Source organism: Mobula hypostoma, chromosome 10 (assembly GCF_963921235.1).
Source record: "Mobula hypostoma chromosome 10, sMobHyp1.1, whole genome shotgun sequence".
NCBI classification, from domain to species: Eukaryota; Metazoa; Chordata; class Chondrichthyes; order Myliobatiformes; family Myliobatidae; genus Mobula; species Mobula hypostoma.
Window position 1 is genome coordinate 95,419,409 of NC_086106.1, and position 20,274 is coordinate 95,439,682.

General features: G+C 42.0%; 1 protein-coding gene across 2 annotated transcripts in view; it reads right to left on the bottom strand.

Moving 5' to 3' along the window:
- LOC134353051 (heat shock factor protein 2-like) overlaps window positions 1-20,274 on the bottom strand; it is a 47,598-nt gene that overhangs the window by 15,180 nt on the left and 12,144 nt on the right. For both annotated transcript variants that reach the window (XM_063060891.1, XM_063060890.1), the window contains exons 2-6: window positions 14,514-14,622; window positions 9,503-9,627; window positions 5,376-5,500; window positions 4,550-4,625; window positions 4,009-4,070 (exon numbers count right to left, since the gene is read on the bottom strand). In XM_063060891.1, the coding sequence (XP_062916961.1) occupies window positions 4,009-4,070; window positions 4,550-4,625; window positions 5,376-5,500; window positions 9,503-9,627; window positions 14,514-14,622 (497 nt within the window). The remainder of the gene's footprint in view (window positions 1-4,008; window positions 4,071-4,549; window positions 4,626-5,375; window positions 5,501-9,502; window positions 9,628-14,513; window positions 14,623-20,274) is intronic.

The window sequence follows — 20,274 nt, forward strand, 5'->3', positions numbered from 1 at the left end:
ACACACATCCTTTCTCTCACTCTGCTTTTTCTCCCTCTGTCCCTCTAAATATACCCCTTGCCCATCCTCTGGGTCAACCCCCCCCCCCGTCTTTCTTCCCGGACCTCCTGTCCCATGATCCTCTCGTATCCCCTTTTGCCTATCACCTGTCCAGCTCTCGGCTCTATCCCTCCCCCTCCTGTCTTCTCCTATCATTTTGGATCTCCCCCTCCCCCTCCCACTTTCAAATCCCTTACTCACTCTTCCTTCAGTTAGTCCTGACGAAGGGTCTCGGCCTGAAACGTCGACTGCACCTCTTCCTAGAGATGCTGCCTGGCCTGCTGCGTTCACCAGCAACTTTTATGTGTTGCTTGAATTTCCAGCATCTGCAGAATTCCTGTTGTTTCCTGAAATATATCTGCATTCTATCATTGTTGCTGGGCACAAATCAAGGATCTCCCTTCCCATCAGCCTATGGGTGCACCTTCAGCACAAGGACTACAACGGTTCAAGAGTGCAGTTCACTGACACCTTCACAAAGGGAAATAAGTGCAGCCATTTTGGACTTTCCACTGATTACGAGATCCCAAGAGATCAATTTTAAAAATTGTGTAACATTCTCAGACACGGCAAAGCATTGGGACTGGATGGTGTGAACCCCAAGGTCCTGAAGGGACATTTTGAGCAGCTGTGTAGAGTTCTCCAGTGCATTTTCAATCTGAGTCTCAGCCTGGAGAGGGACCCGACTGTGTGGAAAACATCATGTGTGATCCAGTACCCAAGAAGGGCCAATCGAATGTCTTGAATGACTACCGTCCAGTTGCCCTGACTTCACACATAATTAAGGCCCTAGAGAGACTGGTCCTGGCTCACCTCCAACCCCTGGTCAGAAATGCCCTCAATCCCCTGCAGTTTGCCTACCAGGAGTACATTAGAGTCGACGATGCTGTCATCTACCTGCTGAACAGAGCCTACTCCCATTGGATAAGCAGGGCAGCACTGTGAGGATCATGTTTTTTGATTTTTCAAGTGCCTTCAATACCATACAGCCCTCATTGCTGGGGAAAAGCTCTGTTCAATCAATGCAGGTTTGCACTTCCATTGTATCCTGGAAAATGGACTACCTGACTGGCAGACCTCAGTTTGCACAGCTTCAGAGCTGTGTGTCAGAGATGGCAGAAGTATCACCGGGATCTCACAGGGGACTGTATTGGCTCCCTTCCTGTTTACCCTGGACTTTAGATACAATGCAGAATCATGCTATCTGCAGAAACTCTCTGATGACACAGCAATAGTTGGGTATATAAAGGGAGGACAGGAGGATGAATACAGGGGCACTGGTGGAAGTTTTTGTCAAATAATGCAAGCTGAATTATCTGCAGCTCAGCATCAGTAAGACAAGGGAGATGGCGATGTACATTGGGAAGACTAAGCCTGCATAGCTCCCTGTTACTATTGATAGTGAGGACGTAGATGTGATGAGGACCTTCAAGTACCTGGGAGTGCACCCGGATGCAGACTTGAGTGAAGCACCAACACAGAGGCTGTGTACAAAAAGGGCCAGAGTCACCTCTATACATGAAGGAGTCTGAAGTCCTTTGGAGTAGGCAGACCTCTCCTTCACATGTTCTACCAGTCTGTTGTCACCATTACAGTCCTCTATGCAGTAGTGTATTGGGGCAATGGCATCTACATCGACAATGCCAACAGGCTCAATAAACTGATTAGAAAGGCTGGCTCTGTTATAGGAGTCAAACTGGACACACTGGAGGCTGTGACCTACGGAAACTCCTGGCAATTCTGAACAATGTTTCTCACCCTCTTCATGCCACCTTGACTGAACAGAAGAGAACTTTTAATAATAGACTAAGACAACTGCGCTGCTCTAGGGAGCACTACAGGAGGACATTCTTACCCTCAGCCATCGGGCTCTATAATGAATCAACCTACAGACGGGGGAGTGATGACCTCCTCCTGTTAGACTGTTTGAGGCAACTTATTTTCAGTCTGTTTTACTTCCCTTCTAATATCTGTATATCTGTGCACTTGTAATGCTACTGTGACACTGTAATTTCCTTTGGGATCAATAAAGTATCTATCAAATGTGAGAGCATAAATACTCTCATAAATCTCTTGAATATTCAAAAAATAGATTGAGCAATGGAATATTAAATCTGTATTTCAGTTATTTGCATAACAGGTTTTTGTTCATTAAACCAATGAGAACAAGAAGAGGCTGCAGTTCCCTTAACACAGTATTGAAATGTTCGGGGTTCAGTATGGAAGTTAATTTTTTAAAAAGTCCCAGATTTAATTCTTGGAATGTGAATGAGATGGAACTGTTTTATTTCAATCAGCTTCCATATCCCCATTAGAAAGAAAGGGAGAGTTAAGAATCCAACAGCTTTTCAGTGACTTTTGGATGTCAGGGGAGAATTGAATCCAGCTTGTCCATGATGGCCATCTACAGTTCAGTAATTGGTATCTTCTATGCTGCAGTGCCACAGCTTAGACTGTGAACCCACACTTCAACAACAAGACCACTATGTCAGACATCCCACCTCTCCCAGAAGTTCTGGGAGTCTCCCGCATATTGAAAGCAGCTCCCTGACGCCCACAAATCATATACAATATCCCGGAAACCAATTTTTGAGGGGGGGGAGGGGGGGGAGGGGGGGTGAGAGAGAATATCCTACTTGGTCTCTCTTTGTGCTATCAGTTTTCTCTGTGGGCGGGCTTTACAGTTGACTTCTCTCTCTCTTTCATTGTCCATCAGTTCAGTTTAGTGTCCTGCAGCGCCATGGCAGAGTGTTCCAAAAAATGAAAATATAAAACATACTTCACCCCAGACTACACTAAAGTGAACCCCTGCCTAGGAGTAAAATTAATGACAGTGTTGCTCACTGCACTGTTTGCAACAGTGACTTTTCTATTGCCCATGGTGGGTTAAATAACTGTAAAAGACATGTTGAGGTGAGTTTAACAGGCGTCATTCGTTCATTAGCATAGCTAACATTATTTAAACTAGCTGGCTAGCTGCTAAGGAGCTACTCTATTGATGTCCTACGTGATGAGGGAAAACTCCCTGTAGACTTGCTTAAAGTTGTAATAGAATAAAAAAAATGACTCCATGATAATACAAGTACATATTTTAATGTCACATTTTCTGAATACGACAATATAATAAGGATACACCTTCTGGAGGAAACTGTCCAAAGTAAAATCTGTGAGCACAGGGCAGTTGAGATTCAAAGAGCTCTGCCAGTTGATGAAGCTGCTTTTGGTGCTGCCAAATTCTAATTGTGATGTAGAAAGGGCATTCAGCATGGTGCGTCACGTTAAGACAGAATTCAGAAGTCAGCTGTCTCACAAAACACTCGTGAATCTGATGTCTTGCAAAATTAACAAATTCATTGACACAGACTGCAATGAGGTTGAGACTTCTTGCAAAATGCTCAAATCTGCCAAGCAAGCCACATCACAGTACAAGGAAAGTTTGCAAAAAAAATAGAAAAGTTATTTGCATTAGCATTTAGCTATTAGCATTAAGACTGCCAACAAAATACTCAACAAGGAATGTGTGTGTGTGTGTGTGTATGTGTATGTGTATATGTATAAACAGTTTCAATATGTGATCAAATAAGTTGTTATGTTCTTTCATAATCAAATCTCCTGTATACATACACCCTTGGAGGTCGACCGGGGAGGGGGGGGATATGGGGTTGTGGGGGGCGGGGCTGGTGGTGCTACCTCCCTGAAATGAGTTTTTGCAGGTTCGGATGTCTGCTATGTCTACAAGAGCAAAGGAGATAAAGCATGAAACAGGTAGACATGGGAAAGGAGACAAGTTTAAAAAGGTTCCCTCCCGTAACCTGGGCACGAAGCACTTATGGATGAGGCAGCTGTTCTCAGTCAAGGAGAGGGCAGGAAGCAGCAGGTTGCGTCTTTATCTCCCTTTCTGGCTATGAATTTTTAAAAACCACACAACTTCAACACCAGAAAACAAGAATCCAATGTAACAATACTCACATTTTTCTCTTGATTCCGGGTACACTGTTTGACTGTACCATAGTAGCAATAAAGTGGATAATCTGCAGATAAGGACAAATGAGGAATGTGAATATTTTACATTAGAATCACATAGCACAGGGTGCCTGGGCCAGTCTCTTCCTTGTTCCCCAGAACTCAGCAAGTTCTCCCTTCCATTTGAGAGTTACTTCTTCCACCTTTTTAAAATAGTTCAGGTCACAATGAATCACAACAGATTCTTTTTTCCCTCATTTCCCCATGGACTTTTGGCTTGCCAAATAAATCAATAATTTTGAGTATTACCCTGAAATCTCCCCTTAGCCTTTTCTGCTCCAAGGAGATTACCCCAACTTTTTCAATTAATAGCAGGGACACAGTAAATGAAATGCAATGTTGTAAAGTACGAAGCCATTGACTTCGGTAAAAAAAATTCAGAAAAGCAAATGGTCGGACAGCATAAAGTGATGCTATTAAAAGAACCTAAAAAATGTTCGTAATGTAAAAGAATTCATTCATTTAGTTGATACAATTAATGACGCACCTTCCGAATAACTTTATGTTGCTGCAGTTGCTTCTGTTTAAGAGTTGACAGTTCCTTCCACAATGCCTCATTTTCCCTGTAAAAACACACAAGTCTGCATGCAGGCCTCATATAACCACTCAGCATCAACTTGCCTTAAATAACTGAAGCCACATACATCAAATAAATTATAATATATTCAGATTTACATATTTCTTTGAGTTACATATTCTTTGATGGTCAGCAGCCACCCAGTTTTCAAGTCGACTGTTACTTTACTTTTTTTATCTACTGTAATTAAGACTTTGTTCAGTTTTATTTTATATTTAATTGGCTAAAATAAAGAAAAAGTCTTGGCCCATGAATCAGTTGATCCCTGGATGGCACTGAGCGGGTCCCAGGATTTGAGGAGTCAGAGGAAAAGCCCCATCTCCTCTCTCTGGCATCCTGGTCTCCACATGTTGTGCCTGAAGACATCAAGGATGCTCCATTATAGGATTTGGGACAGTCTAAAGATTTCCCAGAAAACACTGTCAAACTTGCAACTCGAATGGTTAACATGGCCTGGGTCCAGCAGAACAGAAGCTGTTCTTGCAGTGCTGTGAAGGACTGAGAGTCACATATCATTTTCTATAGAGCACTTAAATGGCTCCAGAACCATAAGCTGCTAAACCCGGAGGGTCAAACAGGACTGACATTTCATAATTCTTGTAACCTTATTACAATGGAAAAGCAAAAGAACTATTCTGTTAATGCTGGAAAATCTAATCTTCAGATAATTCTGTTTCTTAGAACATACAGTACTTATGCTTTATGTCTGACACCAAAATTATTTTAAAAATGTAACCTTTTAATTGCCAGAATCATGCCATCAGCCAAGTCATATTTTCCCTTCATCTGACGACACTCCGACAGGATTTTCAACACCTCTTGCTGTTTCAATTTAAGATCATCAACCCGGCTCACAGAAACCTTAAGATGTCAAGGAAAAACGTCACATGTTAGGAAATTGTTTCTACTGCTTTAGTTGTATGCTCATTTAAAATTCCAAACAATGCTATCGTGTATAACATGCAATTACTTTACACTAACTGGAGATTATGCTTCCACTTTGTTTACTTAGATTTTAATCTTCATTTGGGTACTTATTGCCCCCTTTGGTTCCTTGCCTATACAACATTAAAGGACATCATTTGCCGGTCAGTTTTCATTCCCCCCTTACTAACTTCCCTGAAGCACAGCAGATTACTTTCTCGAATACATGCACTAACTCCCCTTGATTCTAACTTAGCGCAAGTGGCAACTTGCAGTTTCCGACACCAATTAACCTGCCACTACATCTTTGGGATGGGGGAAAACCAAAAAGGACTTAATCGAAACTCACACGGTGACGGGGGAACGTACAAACCCAACACAGACAGCAGCTGAAGTTGTGAGGCTACAGGGTTGAATACCCCACCACGATGGCAGGCTGAAATATATTCATTGTCTATTGCTCTCTAGTTCCCCAACGAAAGGTGCAGCTAATTCTATTATACAATTCCACAAGTAACTTGTTCATTTTCTAGCAGAATTCAGAGGCAATACTCTAGTGAACTTCCCTATCACTGTCCTAGAAGAGGGAACAATGCAAAGTCATCCCTTCTACTGTCCAATTATCATCTATGAAGTTGGCAGGTTGACAGCTAATACACTATCAGCATAGATACTGGTCAGATGGCAGACTAGCCTAACTTTGTACAAGTGATTAAAGCAATAGATACACTGTTGCTTTTAACAGATGCTTCTGTTTCTCTCTCTAACGCCATATGTACATCCCAATCTGATACTGGTAGCTCAGGACCAGCTCACTCTTCCTTCTCTCAGCCTGGCCTCAGAAAAATCTATATCTGACATATTTTACACACAGAGCGTAATAACACTATAAACAATGGTGTAAAATTAAAGCATGTTTATTAAGTACAGAATGCATAACTTTAAAATCGGCACAAAATTATTTGCCTATGCGCTGGTCAAACTAAGGCTGTTATCCCGAAGCATTCTATCTGATTATGAGATATTGTGCTGATTGCTCACATGCACTGGCACAATAGATCAATTAATCTAGATTTGCTATGACCTGCAAAATGTTTCTAACACCCTTTGCTGTTTCACAATCTAGTAAAATTTGGTGCCTTTTCTAGTTTGCCCAAGCAACTTCCACTTGGAATATGCAAGCAACATAACACATTGACGGGTCACACTGCATTGGTCCTGCCTTCTGTCAGGTAATACTTTGCATAGATTTCACACTTGGCTGATCGCAGGCAGAAGCCACAACCCAGGAATACCTTGGACAGAAAGCAAAGTGGGCGTTTTGCATAGCTGTTGACTTTAAGATCTTTTAAAGGCTCTTAAAATGACATAGAGGTACGTATACAAAAACTACTAAGTTACGTGAACACACAAAGTTAACAACAGAAAACATTTAGAAGTCATTAAAAGACAAAAAAGTAAAATGACATCCATAACCTGCACTGGAATCAACTGAGGGACAGTAGGCGGGACATAAAATTGCAGTGCTAGCTGGTCTCGGGATTTGCCAGTCTGTGAAGTGAAGTTAATAGGAGCAGAGTGGGCAAGTTTGCTATTTGTCATTTTTGAAATACTGAAGGGAAAAGAAATAAGTTGAAATTAACAAATATATTTTGATTGCTTATCTTTCCATGCAAGCAAAACAATGCTAACATCTATTTGGCTTCAGTTCAATGTTCATGTTCCAAAAGGTAGGGGCAATACACTCATACACAAGATGATGAAATCCAACATGGGTATTTAAGGTTTTCCACTTTATGAACACTGGTTAACACTTTCATACAGCTAAATACTGGGCCCATGGACGTGCCATCACAGTATAAAATAAACTCAGTCTGAAGTGTTCTTAAGACTGCCCTCTTTAGCCACCAGATTCTGTAATATCGTTCAAGTAAAGTACTGCAGATGCTGGAAATTCAAAATAAATATTGAAGCTGGAAACACTCAGTAGGTCAGACAGTATTTCTGGAGAGTGAAAGAGAATTAATAAATCAGGTTGATAAACCTTACATCAGACTTAAAACTTGTTTTGTTTTAATATTTCCAAATTGTATAGAAAATGGGGAGGGATTCAGGGAACACACAAAAAAAGGAAGGTCATAGATAAAGGGTTAACCAGGAGAAACAGAATGATACATGTCACTGAAAAACTGGCTGGTGGATAACAGAGGATGCATCGGGAGAGCTGGAAATAAAAAGAAGAATATAATTAGAATTTACCAGAGGAAAAGAGGAAAAAGTGATCAATGCTGAAAATGTACCACACAGGGGTTACTTGGGAGATTATCTGATACTGTGGAAGTCAAATTTGAGACCAGAAAGTTCTAATATACCCATTTGTATACAGATTCATTTGGACATACTCTCTTCTCATTACTACCATCATGGAGGAGGTGCAGGAGCCTAACTATCCACACTCAATGGTTTTGCAACAGCTTCTTCCTCTCCACCAGAGTTATGAATGGTCCATGAACACTACCTCATTATACCTCCTTTACAATATTTATTGTAACTTACAGTAATTTTTTTTCTTGGACAGTATTGCTATCACAAAACAACAAACTGCACATCTGTCAGTCATAATAAACCTGATTCTAAAATGATCTGACAGTAAGCTATTCTTTTTTTTTTAAGTTTAAAGTTAACAAGAAAGTTCAACAGTTCATTTATTATCAAAGTATACAACTCTGAAATTCTTCTCCTCCTCCAGATAACCACAAAACCAAGAATGAAAACAGCATCGTGATCATCAACCACCAAATCCCCCTGCCCCACACACAAAAAAACAAGATCAAGCGAAAAACACAAGAATATAAAAATACAGTAACACTGAAGAAACAGTCTACAGTCAAAGTCCATATCCAAAACACAGAAAACCTGGGTAACATTCTCCGGACATAGTGGCAGGTCTTTCCCTCTCCGTAGCAGAGAGATCCCAGCAGTAATCAAAAAGCAGTCTCCCCTCTCCATAGCAGAGCAATCCCACTAGTAATCAAAAGGCAGTCTCCCCTCTCCGTAGCAGAGCAATCCCACCAGTAATCAAAAGGCAGTCTCCCCTCTCCGTAGCAGAGCAATCCCACTAGTAATCAAAAGGCAGTCTCCCCTCTCCGTAGCAGAGCAATCCCACTAGTAATCAAAAAGCAGTCTCCCCTCTCCGTAGCAGAGCAATCCCACTAGTAATCAAAAGGCAGTCTCCCCTCTCCGTAGCAGAGCAATCTCACCAATGATCAAAAAGCATTCATCCTTCTCCGTAGCAGAGCAATCTCATGAGCGATCAAAAGGCAGTCTCCCCTCTCTAGCAGCAGAACGATCCCCCAGCGATCAAAAGGCAGCGTCCCCTCTCCGTAGCAGAACGATTCCCTAGCAATCAAAAGGCAGTATCCCCTCTCCGTAGCAGAACAATCCCCCAGCGATCAAAAGGCAGTATCCCCTCTCTGGCAGCAGAATGATCCTAGCGATCAAAAGGCAGTATCCCCTCTCCGTAGCAGAACGATCCCTCAATGATCAAAGGGCAGTATCCCCTCTCCGTAGCAGAATGATCCCCCAGTGATCCAAAGGCAGACAGTCAGTGCTCACCTTCTGTACTCGCCTCGAAGCTTCAATCTCCCTTGTCGTTTTAATCAGCTTGTGCCTCATCTCACAGCCTTCTCACCAGAAGGTTTTCATACGCTGCCTCTGCCTCCAGGAATCCTCTGAGACTGCAGTACACTGAAACACCCAAACAATCTCAAAACCGCAAAATCACAAGCTCCAACAATTCCAGAATCTCAGTCAACAAATGTAAAAGACATAAAAGAAGTGGTTTTGTGATCTATCCAGAAGATGTCAACTGAAGGAGTATTGTAAACAGGCCAGAATTCCACACCAGAAGTCCATACCTCACCAATGAGCAACACTCACCTTCCTTTTAATGTTGTCCAGTAACTGAGGAGCTCCTTGTCTAAAATGTGGATGTTGAAACTCAATTACATCATCCAGCTCTCGGGGCAAGCCTACACCTATGTGAAGCACTTTGTGAAAGCCATCTGTTGCAAAAAAAAATTCAAGAGATCAAAAAACTGCTGGTGATAAAAGTTTTCCTTTTCATTAAATCTATAACTCATCCCATAGCACCAAGCTCAGGGAGAGGGGACAGTCAGCGGTGTTGAAGAGAAACTAGAAAACAATAGGGAACAGCAATTGAAAGGACCAATCACATGGCCTGAACAAAAACAGAGAATGCTAGAAACACTCAGCAGATCAGACAGCATATGAGGGGAGGGAAATAAAGTCACATTGCAGGTCAATGACTTTACCTTTACAGATCTGGTTCACTTGTAACATCCTGCATTTCTAGCATTTTCCATTTTTTCAAATTTAAAGTAAATTTATTATCGATGTATATGTCACCTTGAGATTCATTTTCATACATTTACAGGAAAATAAAGCAATACAACAGAATTATGAAAAATTATAAATAACAATGACAAACGACAACACCGCAAATAAATTGTGCAAAAATAAAGAAGTAAATACCAAGAACACAAGTTGAAAATGAGTCCATTACGTTACTGAGTCAGTTCAGCATTGTCTTTTGCACTTTGGTTGGTTGTCCATCTTTGTTATGTGCAGTTTTTCATTGATTCTATTGTCTTTCTTTGTATCTACTGTGAATGCTCACAAGAAAATGCATCTCAGGGTAGTCTGTGGTGACGTATATGCACTTTAATAAATTTACCTTGAACTTTGAATGAGTGAAGCATTAAACAGGATCAGACTCAGCAGTACATCCCTCCACCTCCTGCAACAGCTCAATTGCCCACCCCCTCAGCTTTTACTATTCTTAAACACCAAAGTTCCAAAAATGGAATTATTAAAAAATACTAAGCAGTCAATGAACAGTTTCTTACTCCAAGTTACAGCTTCAATCTAAGCCTTTCTTTACTGATGTTGGACGTGTTAAATCGCAACAGCAGTGCAAAGGACCTAAGCCAGTTTCATACCTCCAGATCTCATGCATCTGCATTACCACTCCAAGATGAGGGTGAGGTAACTACCTTGCAAAGGATTTTGGTCTTACTGTGAGCATCTTGTTCTTCAGCTAATTCCACTGTTCCCAGTTCTGTCCTTCTACACACAGCTGCTCTCGTACAGCCCTATGTGTCCGTGCAGCTCCCATTTTTCAGTCCTAGTAGAATGTGACATCCATTTCCTGTCCACATTGCAGCATGTAGATGAGACACTACAGCATGATTGTTCTTTTTCCAACTCCGTCCCTTTCACAGTGATGCCAAATAAAATCCCAAAACCACCGCGCAGAACCATTCTCTACTCTCTCTAAATTGTAACACCCTGGGAAAGGTTTCACTGCTAATGTAATGGTCTTTCTGTAGCAACAGTGTTTGGGTTATGGCTAGAGATAACAGGGGCTTTGGAATATGCACCGTCCAATGAAGGGAGTATTTTTTCTTGTTGTGTGCCTGCGAACGAGGGGATCTGGGTTCGGCAGAAGATGAAGAGAGAAGATGCTAGAAAGGAGAGGTCATAGACACCAGGAAAGGAGTAGACTTGGAGTGGGACCAGGAGTCGACGAAGCCCAGGGAAATCAAGGGAGGGTCAGCGGAAGGGAAGTGTGAGCTCCTTAAAATGGGCCTTTGTCTTTTTGTTTTACTTTACTAACCCTTTAGTCAAATTAAGAATTATAAAGCTAAATCGTTGAGTTGCATGTGATGTACTATCTGTTACTTCATGGTACTGATTAGTAACAGGGTAACAAATCACACAGCATCCACACAAACAGGAGGGTTTGAACCGCAATCTCACACGTTTGGCGGGGCCAGAGACTGTCTTCCCTAGGCTAACGCTTCTGGCTGAACCCAAGGGTTACAATTGTGAGGGTATCGTTCGGAATTGATTTCGTTGGATGCTGTGCGATTGCCCTGAGCATTGAACCTGTGGGTTGTGTGTTTAAGTCTGTACTAAACTACTGTCTGGTAAAGCGACTACGATACGTGGGTATGGATGCTGCCAGGGTTGAACGGTGGTGTGCATCCACGGGGTTACCAGTAACGAATGCGTGCATGCTGTGTGGGGTAGATATTCGTACTTCTGATGAATTGTTAATTCGACTTTGAAGTACTGTTAAAGCTGCAGGCAAAGTTACGACAGTGAGGCGGAGATTTGATAAAATGGCGGGCACAGACCTTGTTTCAATTCAGACTAGCGCTGACGTATCGGCAGTGGAACTGCCTGGTACTACTGTGGCCCCAGGAGAGTGGGGGGGCCATGGGCTGTCCATACTTGCCGGAAGGAGGAGAACATATCGGAGACGCGGGAGGGCTCCATCAGCTGGGTACAGTCCTCGGTTGTAGCCCCTTGTGTTGAAGTAACCATGGATAGCCCAAACCAGGGAGTGATAAAGGAGATTGTGGCAGAGTTGAGCCCCCCACCCCCACCGCCCGCGTATGACGGAAGTGATAGAGATGCAGACCCCCTAAGGGACGGACCACACCTAGGGCTGCAGGTGGCCAGGGCTCCGCGAGAAGAGGAGCGGCCGGTATTGTCAATGGTAAAGAGGGGCACTTCAGGCAGGAGTGTGAGTGATGGGAAACCCCTCAGAGAGGGAGATCCCGGGTACCTAAGCAGAGAGAGACACCCAGAAACTTAGAGGAGACTCAGAGAGGGAACAGCCTGATGTCTCGGGAGGAACACTTTCCCAGCAATATACCAAGGAACCCTCCAAAGTGAAAAACCCTATTCCTGAAGGCTTAGTGGGGCCAAGCTCCAGTGTAACGCTACGGATAGAGGATATTTATGCTAAAGCCATACTCGACACCAGGTCACAGGTCATGTTGGTACCGTTCATTTTTACAACCGGTATCTGACGCATTTACCACTGACAACACTCAGTGCACTAGAGATCTGGGGTCTTAGTGCGGGTGATTATCCATACGATGGTTATTTGTCAGTGAAGTTGGAGTTTTTGGAAGCCGATATGGGAGTGGCTGAGGTACTTGATACAGTTGTCCAGACCCCATTAAGAAGGGCGGCGTTTCAATTCTTGTGGGGACCAACACTCCTGTTGGGAGGAGGCTCATGGGAGACTGCAAGGAGAAAGCTGGGGAGAGCTTCCTGAGAATATTCTCCGTTCACCCGGTGTTACCAGCTGCTTTTGAGGAAGTGCGTGGCTGCATTGGGCTGAATACCGAGTTTAGACGAGGGACTGTGTGGTTTATCCAGTCAAAGCTAATCATGTTACAGACTGGGGAAGTAGCGAGAGTGATGGGGACCCCCAAATTTTCCAGAATGCCTGAGGGCAAGGCCCACTTAGTGGACGCTCTGGAAGACCACGAGGAGGAGTCAGGATTTCCTGCTTGGGTACTGGTGAGGTCCGAACTGCAGAAGCCCTCGGTTGTACAGGCAAACAGGATGGCAGTGATTGTCAGGAACATGGTGAAAAGGGAGGTCACCTTCAAGCGGGGGATACCCCTGGCGCATCTTCTCCCAGTGACGGCAATGTCTAACGTCCTGGCGAGACAAGCTTGGGGAAACCCTCTGCAACTGGGGGAAAGTTGATCGCTGAGTCATTCAACTTCGGGGACTCCCTGGTACCTGTGGGTTGGAAGCAGAGGTCTCAGAGAAGCAGGAGACCATCGGATAGGCTGGCCTATGTAGCACCGGGGGAACGAAGTATGGCCCCTACCCCTTTGGGGAGCTATGTCACTGCCTTTTACACCTGGGTTGGACTTTGTGCTTTGTATGAAGGGTTGGCAAATTATCTCAGTGTCATGAAGACATGACTAAATTTGATGGGGGAAGAGTGTAACACCCTGGGAAAGGTTTCACTGCTAATGTAATGGTCTTTCTGTAGCAGCAATGTCTGGGTTACCGCTAGAGATAACGGGGGCTTTGGAATGTGCGCCGTCCAATGAAGGGAGTGTTTTTCCCCCGTGCCTGAGACAGAGGTTATCTGGATCTCTTGTTCAGCAGAAAATGGGGACAGATGCCAGAAAGGAGGGGTCGTAGGCACCAAAAAGGAGTGGATGTGAAGTGGGGCCAAGAGTCGACGAAACCCGGGGAAATCGATGGAGGACCAGCGGAAAGGAAGTGTGAGCTCCAACATACACATTAGACTGTTTCATTAAAATGGACCCCTTTTCTTTTTGTTTTACTTTACTAACCCTTTAGTCAAATTAAGAATGATAATGCTAAATCATTTAATTGTATGTGAGGTACTGTTATTCCATGGTACTGATTTGTAACAGGGTAACACATCACGCAGCATCCAAACAAGCAAGAGGTTTTGCACCTCAGATTTCACACGTTTGGTGGCGCCAGAGACCGTCTTCCTTAGGCTAATGCTGCCAGATGAATCTGAGGGTTAAAGTCTTACTCGTCTTCTCACAGAGCAGAGAAAGAGGCCCTTGGGCCCAAATGTCTCAAGACAGTCCCATTTGCTAGCATTTGGCCCATTCTCCTGTCTTTATTCTCCCCTGAATTTAGTTTTGTTATATCATTGGTTTTCCCTGCTGTTCACTCTCAACCACTGTCCAAATCCAGCACAGCTTTTGTTTTCCTTTTCTCTGCATCAAATGCACAAGTTAAATGCTGCTCAAATATAATCCTTTGATCGTGTGAACGTGACATCCCAACATGTATTCATGTCTTCCTTCAGCACATTGACCCATTCCAGCTTTCTGAACGACCAATACTCATTCAATGGCCTTCTGATAAGTGCAGTCTTATCAGCACTGTTGACCACTTGGAATAAAGCCAACAGCAATGGAATCAACCTCCATGAACTATCATCATTAGGCCCATAATGTTCCAGTCAAATTCCACTGGATAAGGGAAACTGTTCCAGTTTTTAATCAAAAACATATTAGTCTTCATTGCAGCCCATTCCAACACCAGCATGATCTAATGTACTTACACATGTTGAGTTGTCTGACAAAGCTTGCCATATTGTTGTGTTTGAAGTACAAGGGAAGGATCTCTTTAGCAAAGCGCCGCTCGTTTGACACTTGAAAACAGGTACCATTCTGCAAGAATAAATGATGTTGTTATCAGTCAAACTCACATCAAGGCAACATTTCTCCTCACAGATACCAAATCCAGTTCCCATGGAAGGCACTTCAGTTCAACTGAGCAAGTCCTGCGTTTCAGGTTCAACGTTTCTTCACTATCTATATTTGACTATGTCACACACTGTATAATGCACAGGCAATCTCACATTAAAGCCATATGGATAATGGAAATTCACCCTCATCTGAAATTCTGCCCCAAAATCCAAACTGTGAACGAATGAATGAATGGATGGAATGAAATGAAATTTATTTCGGTCAGTACAAACATAACGAAAAGCATCATTTTCAACGACGGTTTCATAGGACAAAATTACAACAAAGAAAACATAGATATTCTTTAGAACAGACCGAAAGGGTGTAGACTGAAGCTACAGCTTATTTATTACGCCTACCCCTTTTACTTATACAACAACATCTTTGGCATCAATCATCACATCAAAACAAAAAATTTCATAATCTTTTAACACAAAATCCAATTCCAAGTATCATTTATTTACATTACTCCCATTCATTTTAAATCATGTATTTTATATTTGTTCAGTAAATTATTTTTAAATAATTTTTTAAACTTGTTGTGGTGCATGTTTTCAAATTCTCACTACAACTGTTCCATAGATTCACTGCTCTGACTGAAATACAATGATTTTTTACATTTGTTCTTATCCTTTGTTTTTGAAGTATACATGTTCCTCTCAAATCATGTTGACTTTCTCTCATTTTAAACAACCTTTGGATTCTTTGTGATAGCTGTCCATTTTTTACTTTATATATAATTTGTATTATTTTAAAATCTACAAAATCTCTATTTTAAAGTGTTTAGTTGAATGAATAGTGGATTGGTTGGCTCATAATAACTCTTATATACAATTCATATGACTTTCTTTTGGAGTAGAAAAATTGAATTTGTATTTGTTTTGTATGTATTTCCCCATACCTCTACATAGTAAGTCATGTATGGGACTATAAGTGAACAGTATAAAGTATACAAAGATTCCCGATTTAAGAAATCTTGCATTTTGTACAGTATTGCAATAGATTTTGACAATTTGTTTTGCCATAATAATTTAAGCTGGAAACCACATATAAATTATCTATTACCACTCCTAAAAATTTTGTTTCAGATACCTTATCAATTTCAACATCATTTATTCTAAGTTTACTATACGAGTTTGATATACGATTTCCAAATATTATGAATTTAGTTTTACTTAGATTCAGTGATAATTTGTTAGTATCAAACCATTTCTTTATAATTTTTAGTTCTTTCTCCACTGTATCCAAAAGTTGTTTCAGATGTTCCCCACTACAAAATATAGTTGTATCACCAGCAAATAATACATTTTAATGTCTGAGAGACCATACATATATCATTTATATACAAAATGAACAGCAAAATCAACAACTATGAAATAAAATCCACCCCCCCCACCCAGGAGTTTTCCGTATTATTTACCCTCAAGATGTCTGAATCAGGGCCAACACTTTAAGTGCAAGCTGTAAACCTAAACTCCCACTGCTATTTTTGTGAGCAGCATCATTAAATTATCTTAAGTTATATTTAGTATGTGTTTTAAAGTGTGCATTTCCTTTCAAACTGAAGGCTGGGAGTTGATAAGCATCTTCATTAGCCTACAGCTCTAAACACAACTGTGGACCACTTAAGGAAGTGCCTTGTCAGTTTCCAAAGTAAATCTTTTTAAGTGCCCTACCACCACAGCACAGCACACATCATTACTGCTGCAGAAACACATCTCTACTTGTGATCTGGGCTTCAATAGGAAATGTTTTGCATTATATGAAATTGCAATACAGATAATTTCCTAAGAACACAGCCATCCATATCATGGAGGTTGCCTGCATGCTATTCTGATTGGTATTAGTTTCATAATTGCAGCATGTAGCCAACTGTTCCTTGAGTTATTAATAAACTGTCTTGAAGGGAAACTTGCCAGTAACATACTGCTTCTGTGGAGTAAATGCACTGCAGAGAAAACCTGCAAGTTGTTTGACAAATAAAGCACTTCTGCTTGTTAGTATAAACAACTGGCTATCCACCAGAATCTAAGTGAGTGGATGGGAGAAGAAAATGAGACGTGTTGCCTGATAAAAGTCTGAACCTGACCTGGAGCACAGAGCACCAGGTGCTGATCTCTCAACTGGAATAACAAGTGCTGCAAGGAAGCTAGAACGCGACTCAATTCAGATAATACACAATGGAATACATAAAGACACCTGAGTGGTTATGAGTATAAGCAAACTATTTGTCCAAAGAGCAGCAGTGAAGAGAAAATTTGGTATGACACATTCAGCCACGGGAACAGATTGAAGTCAAGATGTTAAGTGGACAGTTTGAAAGCTGCCACACTTGTTCCACCGTTTCCACTGGGCTTCCACGGAGGGACTCGGGACTTGCATAGAGAAGGGCAATCAGTGATGGCACTACCAGAGGACATAGGCTGGGATTCCTACACAGCAGTGGCGATGCTACATTTGTGTAAGGAGGACTTTGGAATATCCTTGAAGCATTTCCTCATCTTAGTGCTTTTGCGCCATGATGGGGCTTAAAACAGAAGCCTGATGCAAAACGTACAAAGGACATAACCAAACAATCAAAGCCGACGAGCAATATCAACAACACAGTGCTGGGGATGTTGGTCTGGGAGAGCAGACCAATAATGGTTCATCCTGCTGTAGATTTGAAGGACTTTGTGAAGATGGTATTGGTGCCTTAGGAAAATCAAACAGGGAATTGGACAGCAAGTGGAATTAGTTTCATTGGTAAAGCAGGTGCACCAAAGGAAACAGCCTGCTCCTGCTCTTCTGTGTTTTGTTTTTAAATCTGGTTCCTGGTGTATTTAATCGAACGATACATCAATTTCATGCAAACTATATCCTGCGGACAAAATCCAACTTATAAGGTTCATGCGATTTGTCGCATTTATATAATGTACATTACCTTTTCAATTTTTGTAGTCTTAAAGTAACTGAAAACTTGGTTCAAAACACTGTTGGAGCAAGCCCATTTACCAAGAGCTATTCAAATTCACCAGTAAGAAGCTGTAAAGAGTAATGGACTCTGCCCATACATCTCGGGCACATCCCCCACTACCATTGGTAGCATCTACAGAAGGCACTACGTCTAGAAAGCATTATCCATCAAGATCCCCACCATCAGAGCTATGTCATCTTCTCGCAACTAGCCTTGGGGAAGAAATACAGAAGCCTGAAGCCCCACAGCAGCAGGTTCAGGAACAGCTACTTTCCTTCTTGAACCAACCTGCACAACCCTTATCACCACAGTTTAGTAACACCATGACGCCTTTGCACTACAACGGTTTCATATTTTGATCTAACCGTGCTCTTTGTTGTAAAGTTTGTGTATAACTTTTGTTAAATTTGTATATGCTTATGACAATAAATTCAACTTTGACTTCAGAAACATATGCAAATTAAGTGAAATGGACATAATGCAAAAAGAAACTTGCACAAAATACAAAAGTTCAATGTTGCAGCAAGTCACTTCTACAAAGTATCACACTTCATTTTCAGAGTACGATGGTGAAATTAGTGAACTTGTGCGTGCTATCACAATTGTATCTGGTTAAGGACAAGCATCAGTTTAGGATCCCTGGCATTCAATATTAAATAGTTAAAAACAGTCAATAAAATAGAAGTAATAAAAATGTTAATAATTAAATTGAAACACTAAGTGCTACAAGTTAATTACAAACAGGAAGATTAAACAAAATAAAGACAAACCACTTAACTACAATTATCTTTCCCATCAGCATGATTTCCTTAAGAGAAAATCTTTCCCGACGGACCTGTTGGAATCCTTTGAGGAGATTACAAGTAGGATAGACAAGGGGATGCACTGGATGTTGTATATTTGGACTTTCAGAGGGCCTTTGACAAGGTGCCACAAATGAGGCTGCTTATCAAGTTAAGAGTCCATGGTATTACAGGAAAGTTACTGGCATGGTCAAAGCACTGGCTGACTGGTAGGAGGCAGTGAGTGGGAATAAAAAACGGATCCTTTTCTGTTTGGCTGCCGGTGACTAGTGGTATTCTGCAGGTTTCGGTGTTGGGACCGTTTCTTTTTATGCTGTATACCAATGATTTAGATGATGGAATTGGTGGCTTTGTTGCTAAGTTTGCAGGTGATACAAAGATTGGTGGAGGGGCAGCTAGTGTTGAGGAAACAGGCAGGATACCTACAGGGATGAGATGCTGAGGCTTTATAAGGCACTGGTGACGTCTCACCTTGAGTATCATTCTGGGCTCTTCATCCAAGAAAAGATGCGCTGGCATTGGACAGGGTTCAGAGGAGGTTAACAAGGATGATTCCGGGAATGAAACAGTTACCATACGAAGAACACTTGATGGCTCTGGGTCTGTACTTTGCTGGAATTTAGAGGGATGAGGGAGGATCTCATTGAAACCTTTTGAATGTTGAAAGGCCTAGACAGAGTAGATATGGAAAGAATATTTTCCATGGTGGGGGAGTCCAGGACAAGAGGGAACAGCCTCAGGATGGAGGGGTCTCCACTTAAAACAGAGATGCGGAGAAATTTCTTTAGCCAGAGGGTGGTGAATTTGTGGAATTTGTTACCACGGGCAGCTGTGGAGACCGGGTCCTTGGGTGTATTTAAAGCAGAGTTTGATAGCTTCTTGATTAGACACAGCATCAAAAGATTATAGGGAGAGGGGTGGAGAGTGTGGCTGATGATGGGGAGAAAGGATCAGCCATGATTCCATGGTGGAGCAGACTTGATACGCCAAATGGCCTAATTCTACTCCCATGTCCTATGGTCTTAAAATCAGAACACCATCCCCATCTTTCCATGCTACATATGCCAGATACAAAGTACAGACAGATAAAAAGTACCTCCAGCCCTTCACCAATGGGTATTTGTACTTTGTGACTGGACTCAGTACAAGGTGGGAGATGGGATGTTCCAACTTATTCCTGACTTTCTCCTGAAAGTCAGGAATGAGGTGTCAGCCGACAGTTCCCTATGAAACTGCCAGCCGAAAGTCAGTAATACTTGCCCATATTAAAAAGGGCTACTGAACAGGATTACATTGAAAATATAGTCCAGACTCAAATCCCCATCTTTGATTGCATGCAGTTTTCCACAATATCACTGGGTGGCAGTAGTTTCAAAATCAATTGAGTCAGCAGCTAGTCAGTCCCATTCTAACTTATTATGGACCATTTCGGCACAGACTAGAAGGGCCGAGATGGCCTGTTTCCATGCTGTAATTGTTATATGGTTATATGTCTTGCTAGTCTGTTTTAACATGGAAAGTCTCCCTCCACACCCACAGTGTTACCTCATCGACACAGTACTTTGACTTTATGGGGACCCATTACAGAAATCTTTCAATTATTAGTCACTTCCTCTTATCTATCCTTACCCTCCATCCCCTTCTGCACTATCCTCTGTTCTGCTCAGTTAATAGCCTCATGACTTTCTTGACCAAATAAATGAGGTCAATTACCTCCCTGTCCTCCAACTTTGCTCAAAAACGTCATTTAGTATTAACCCCTCTAAGGTCTGTAGAAATTGATTTGAATTAGAACCAGTCAGTTGGCTTGTTGAC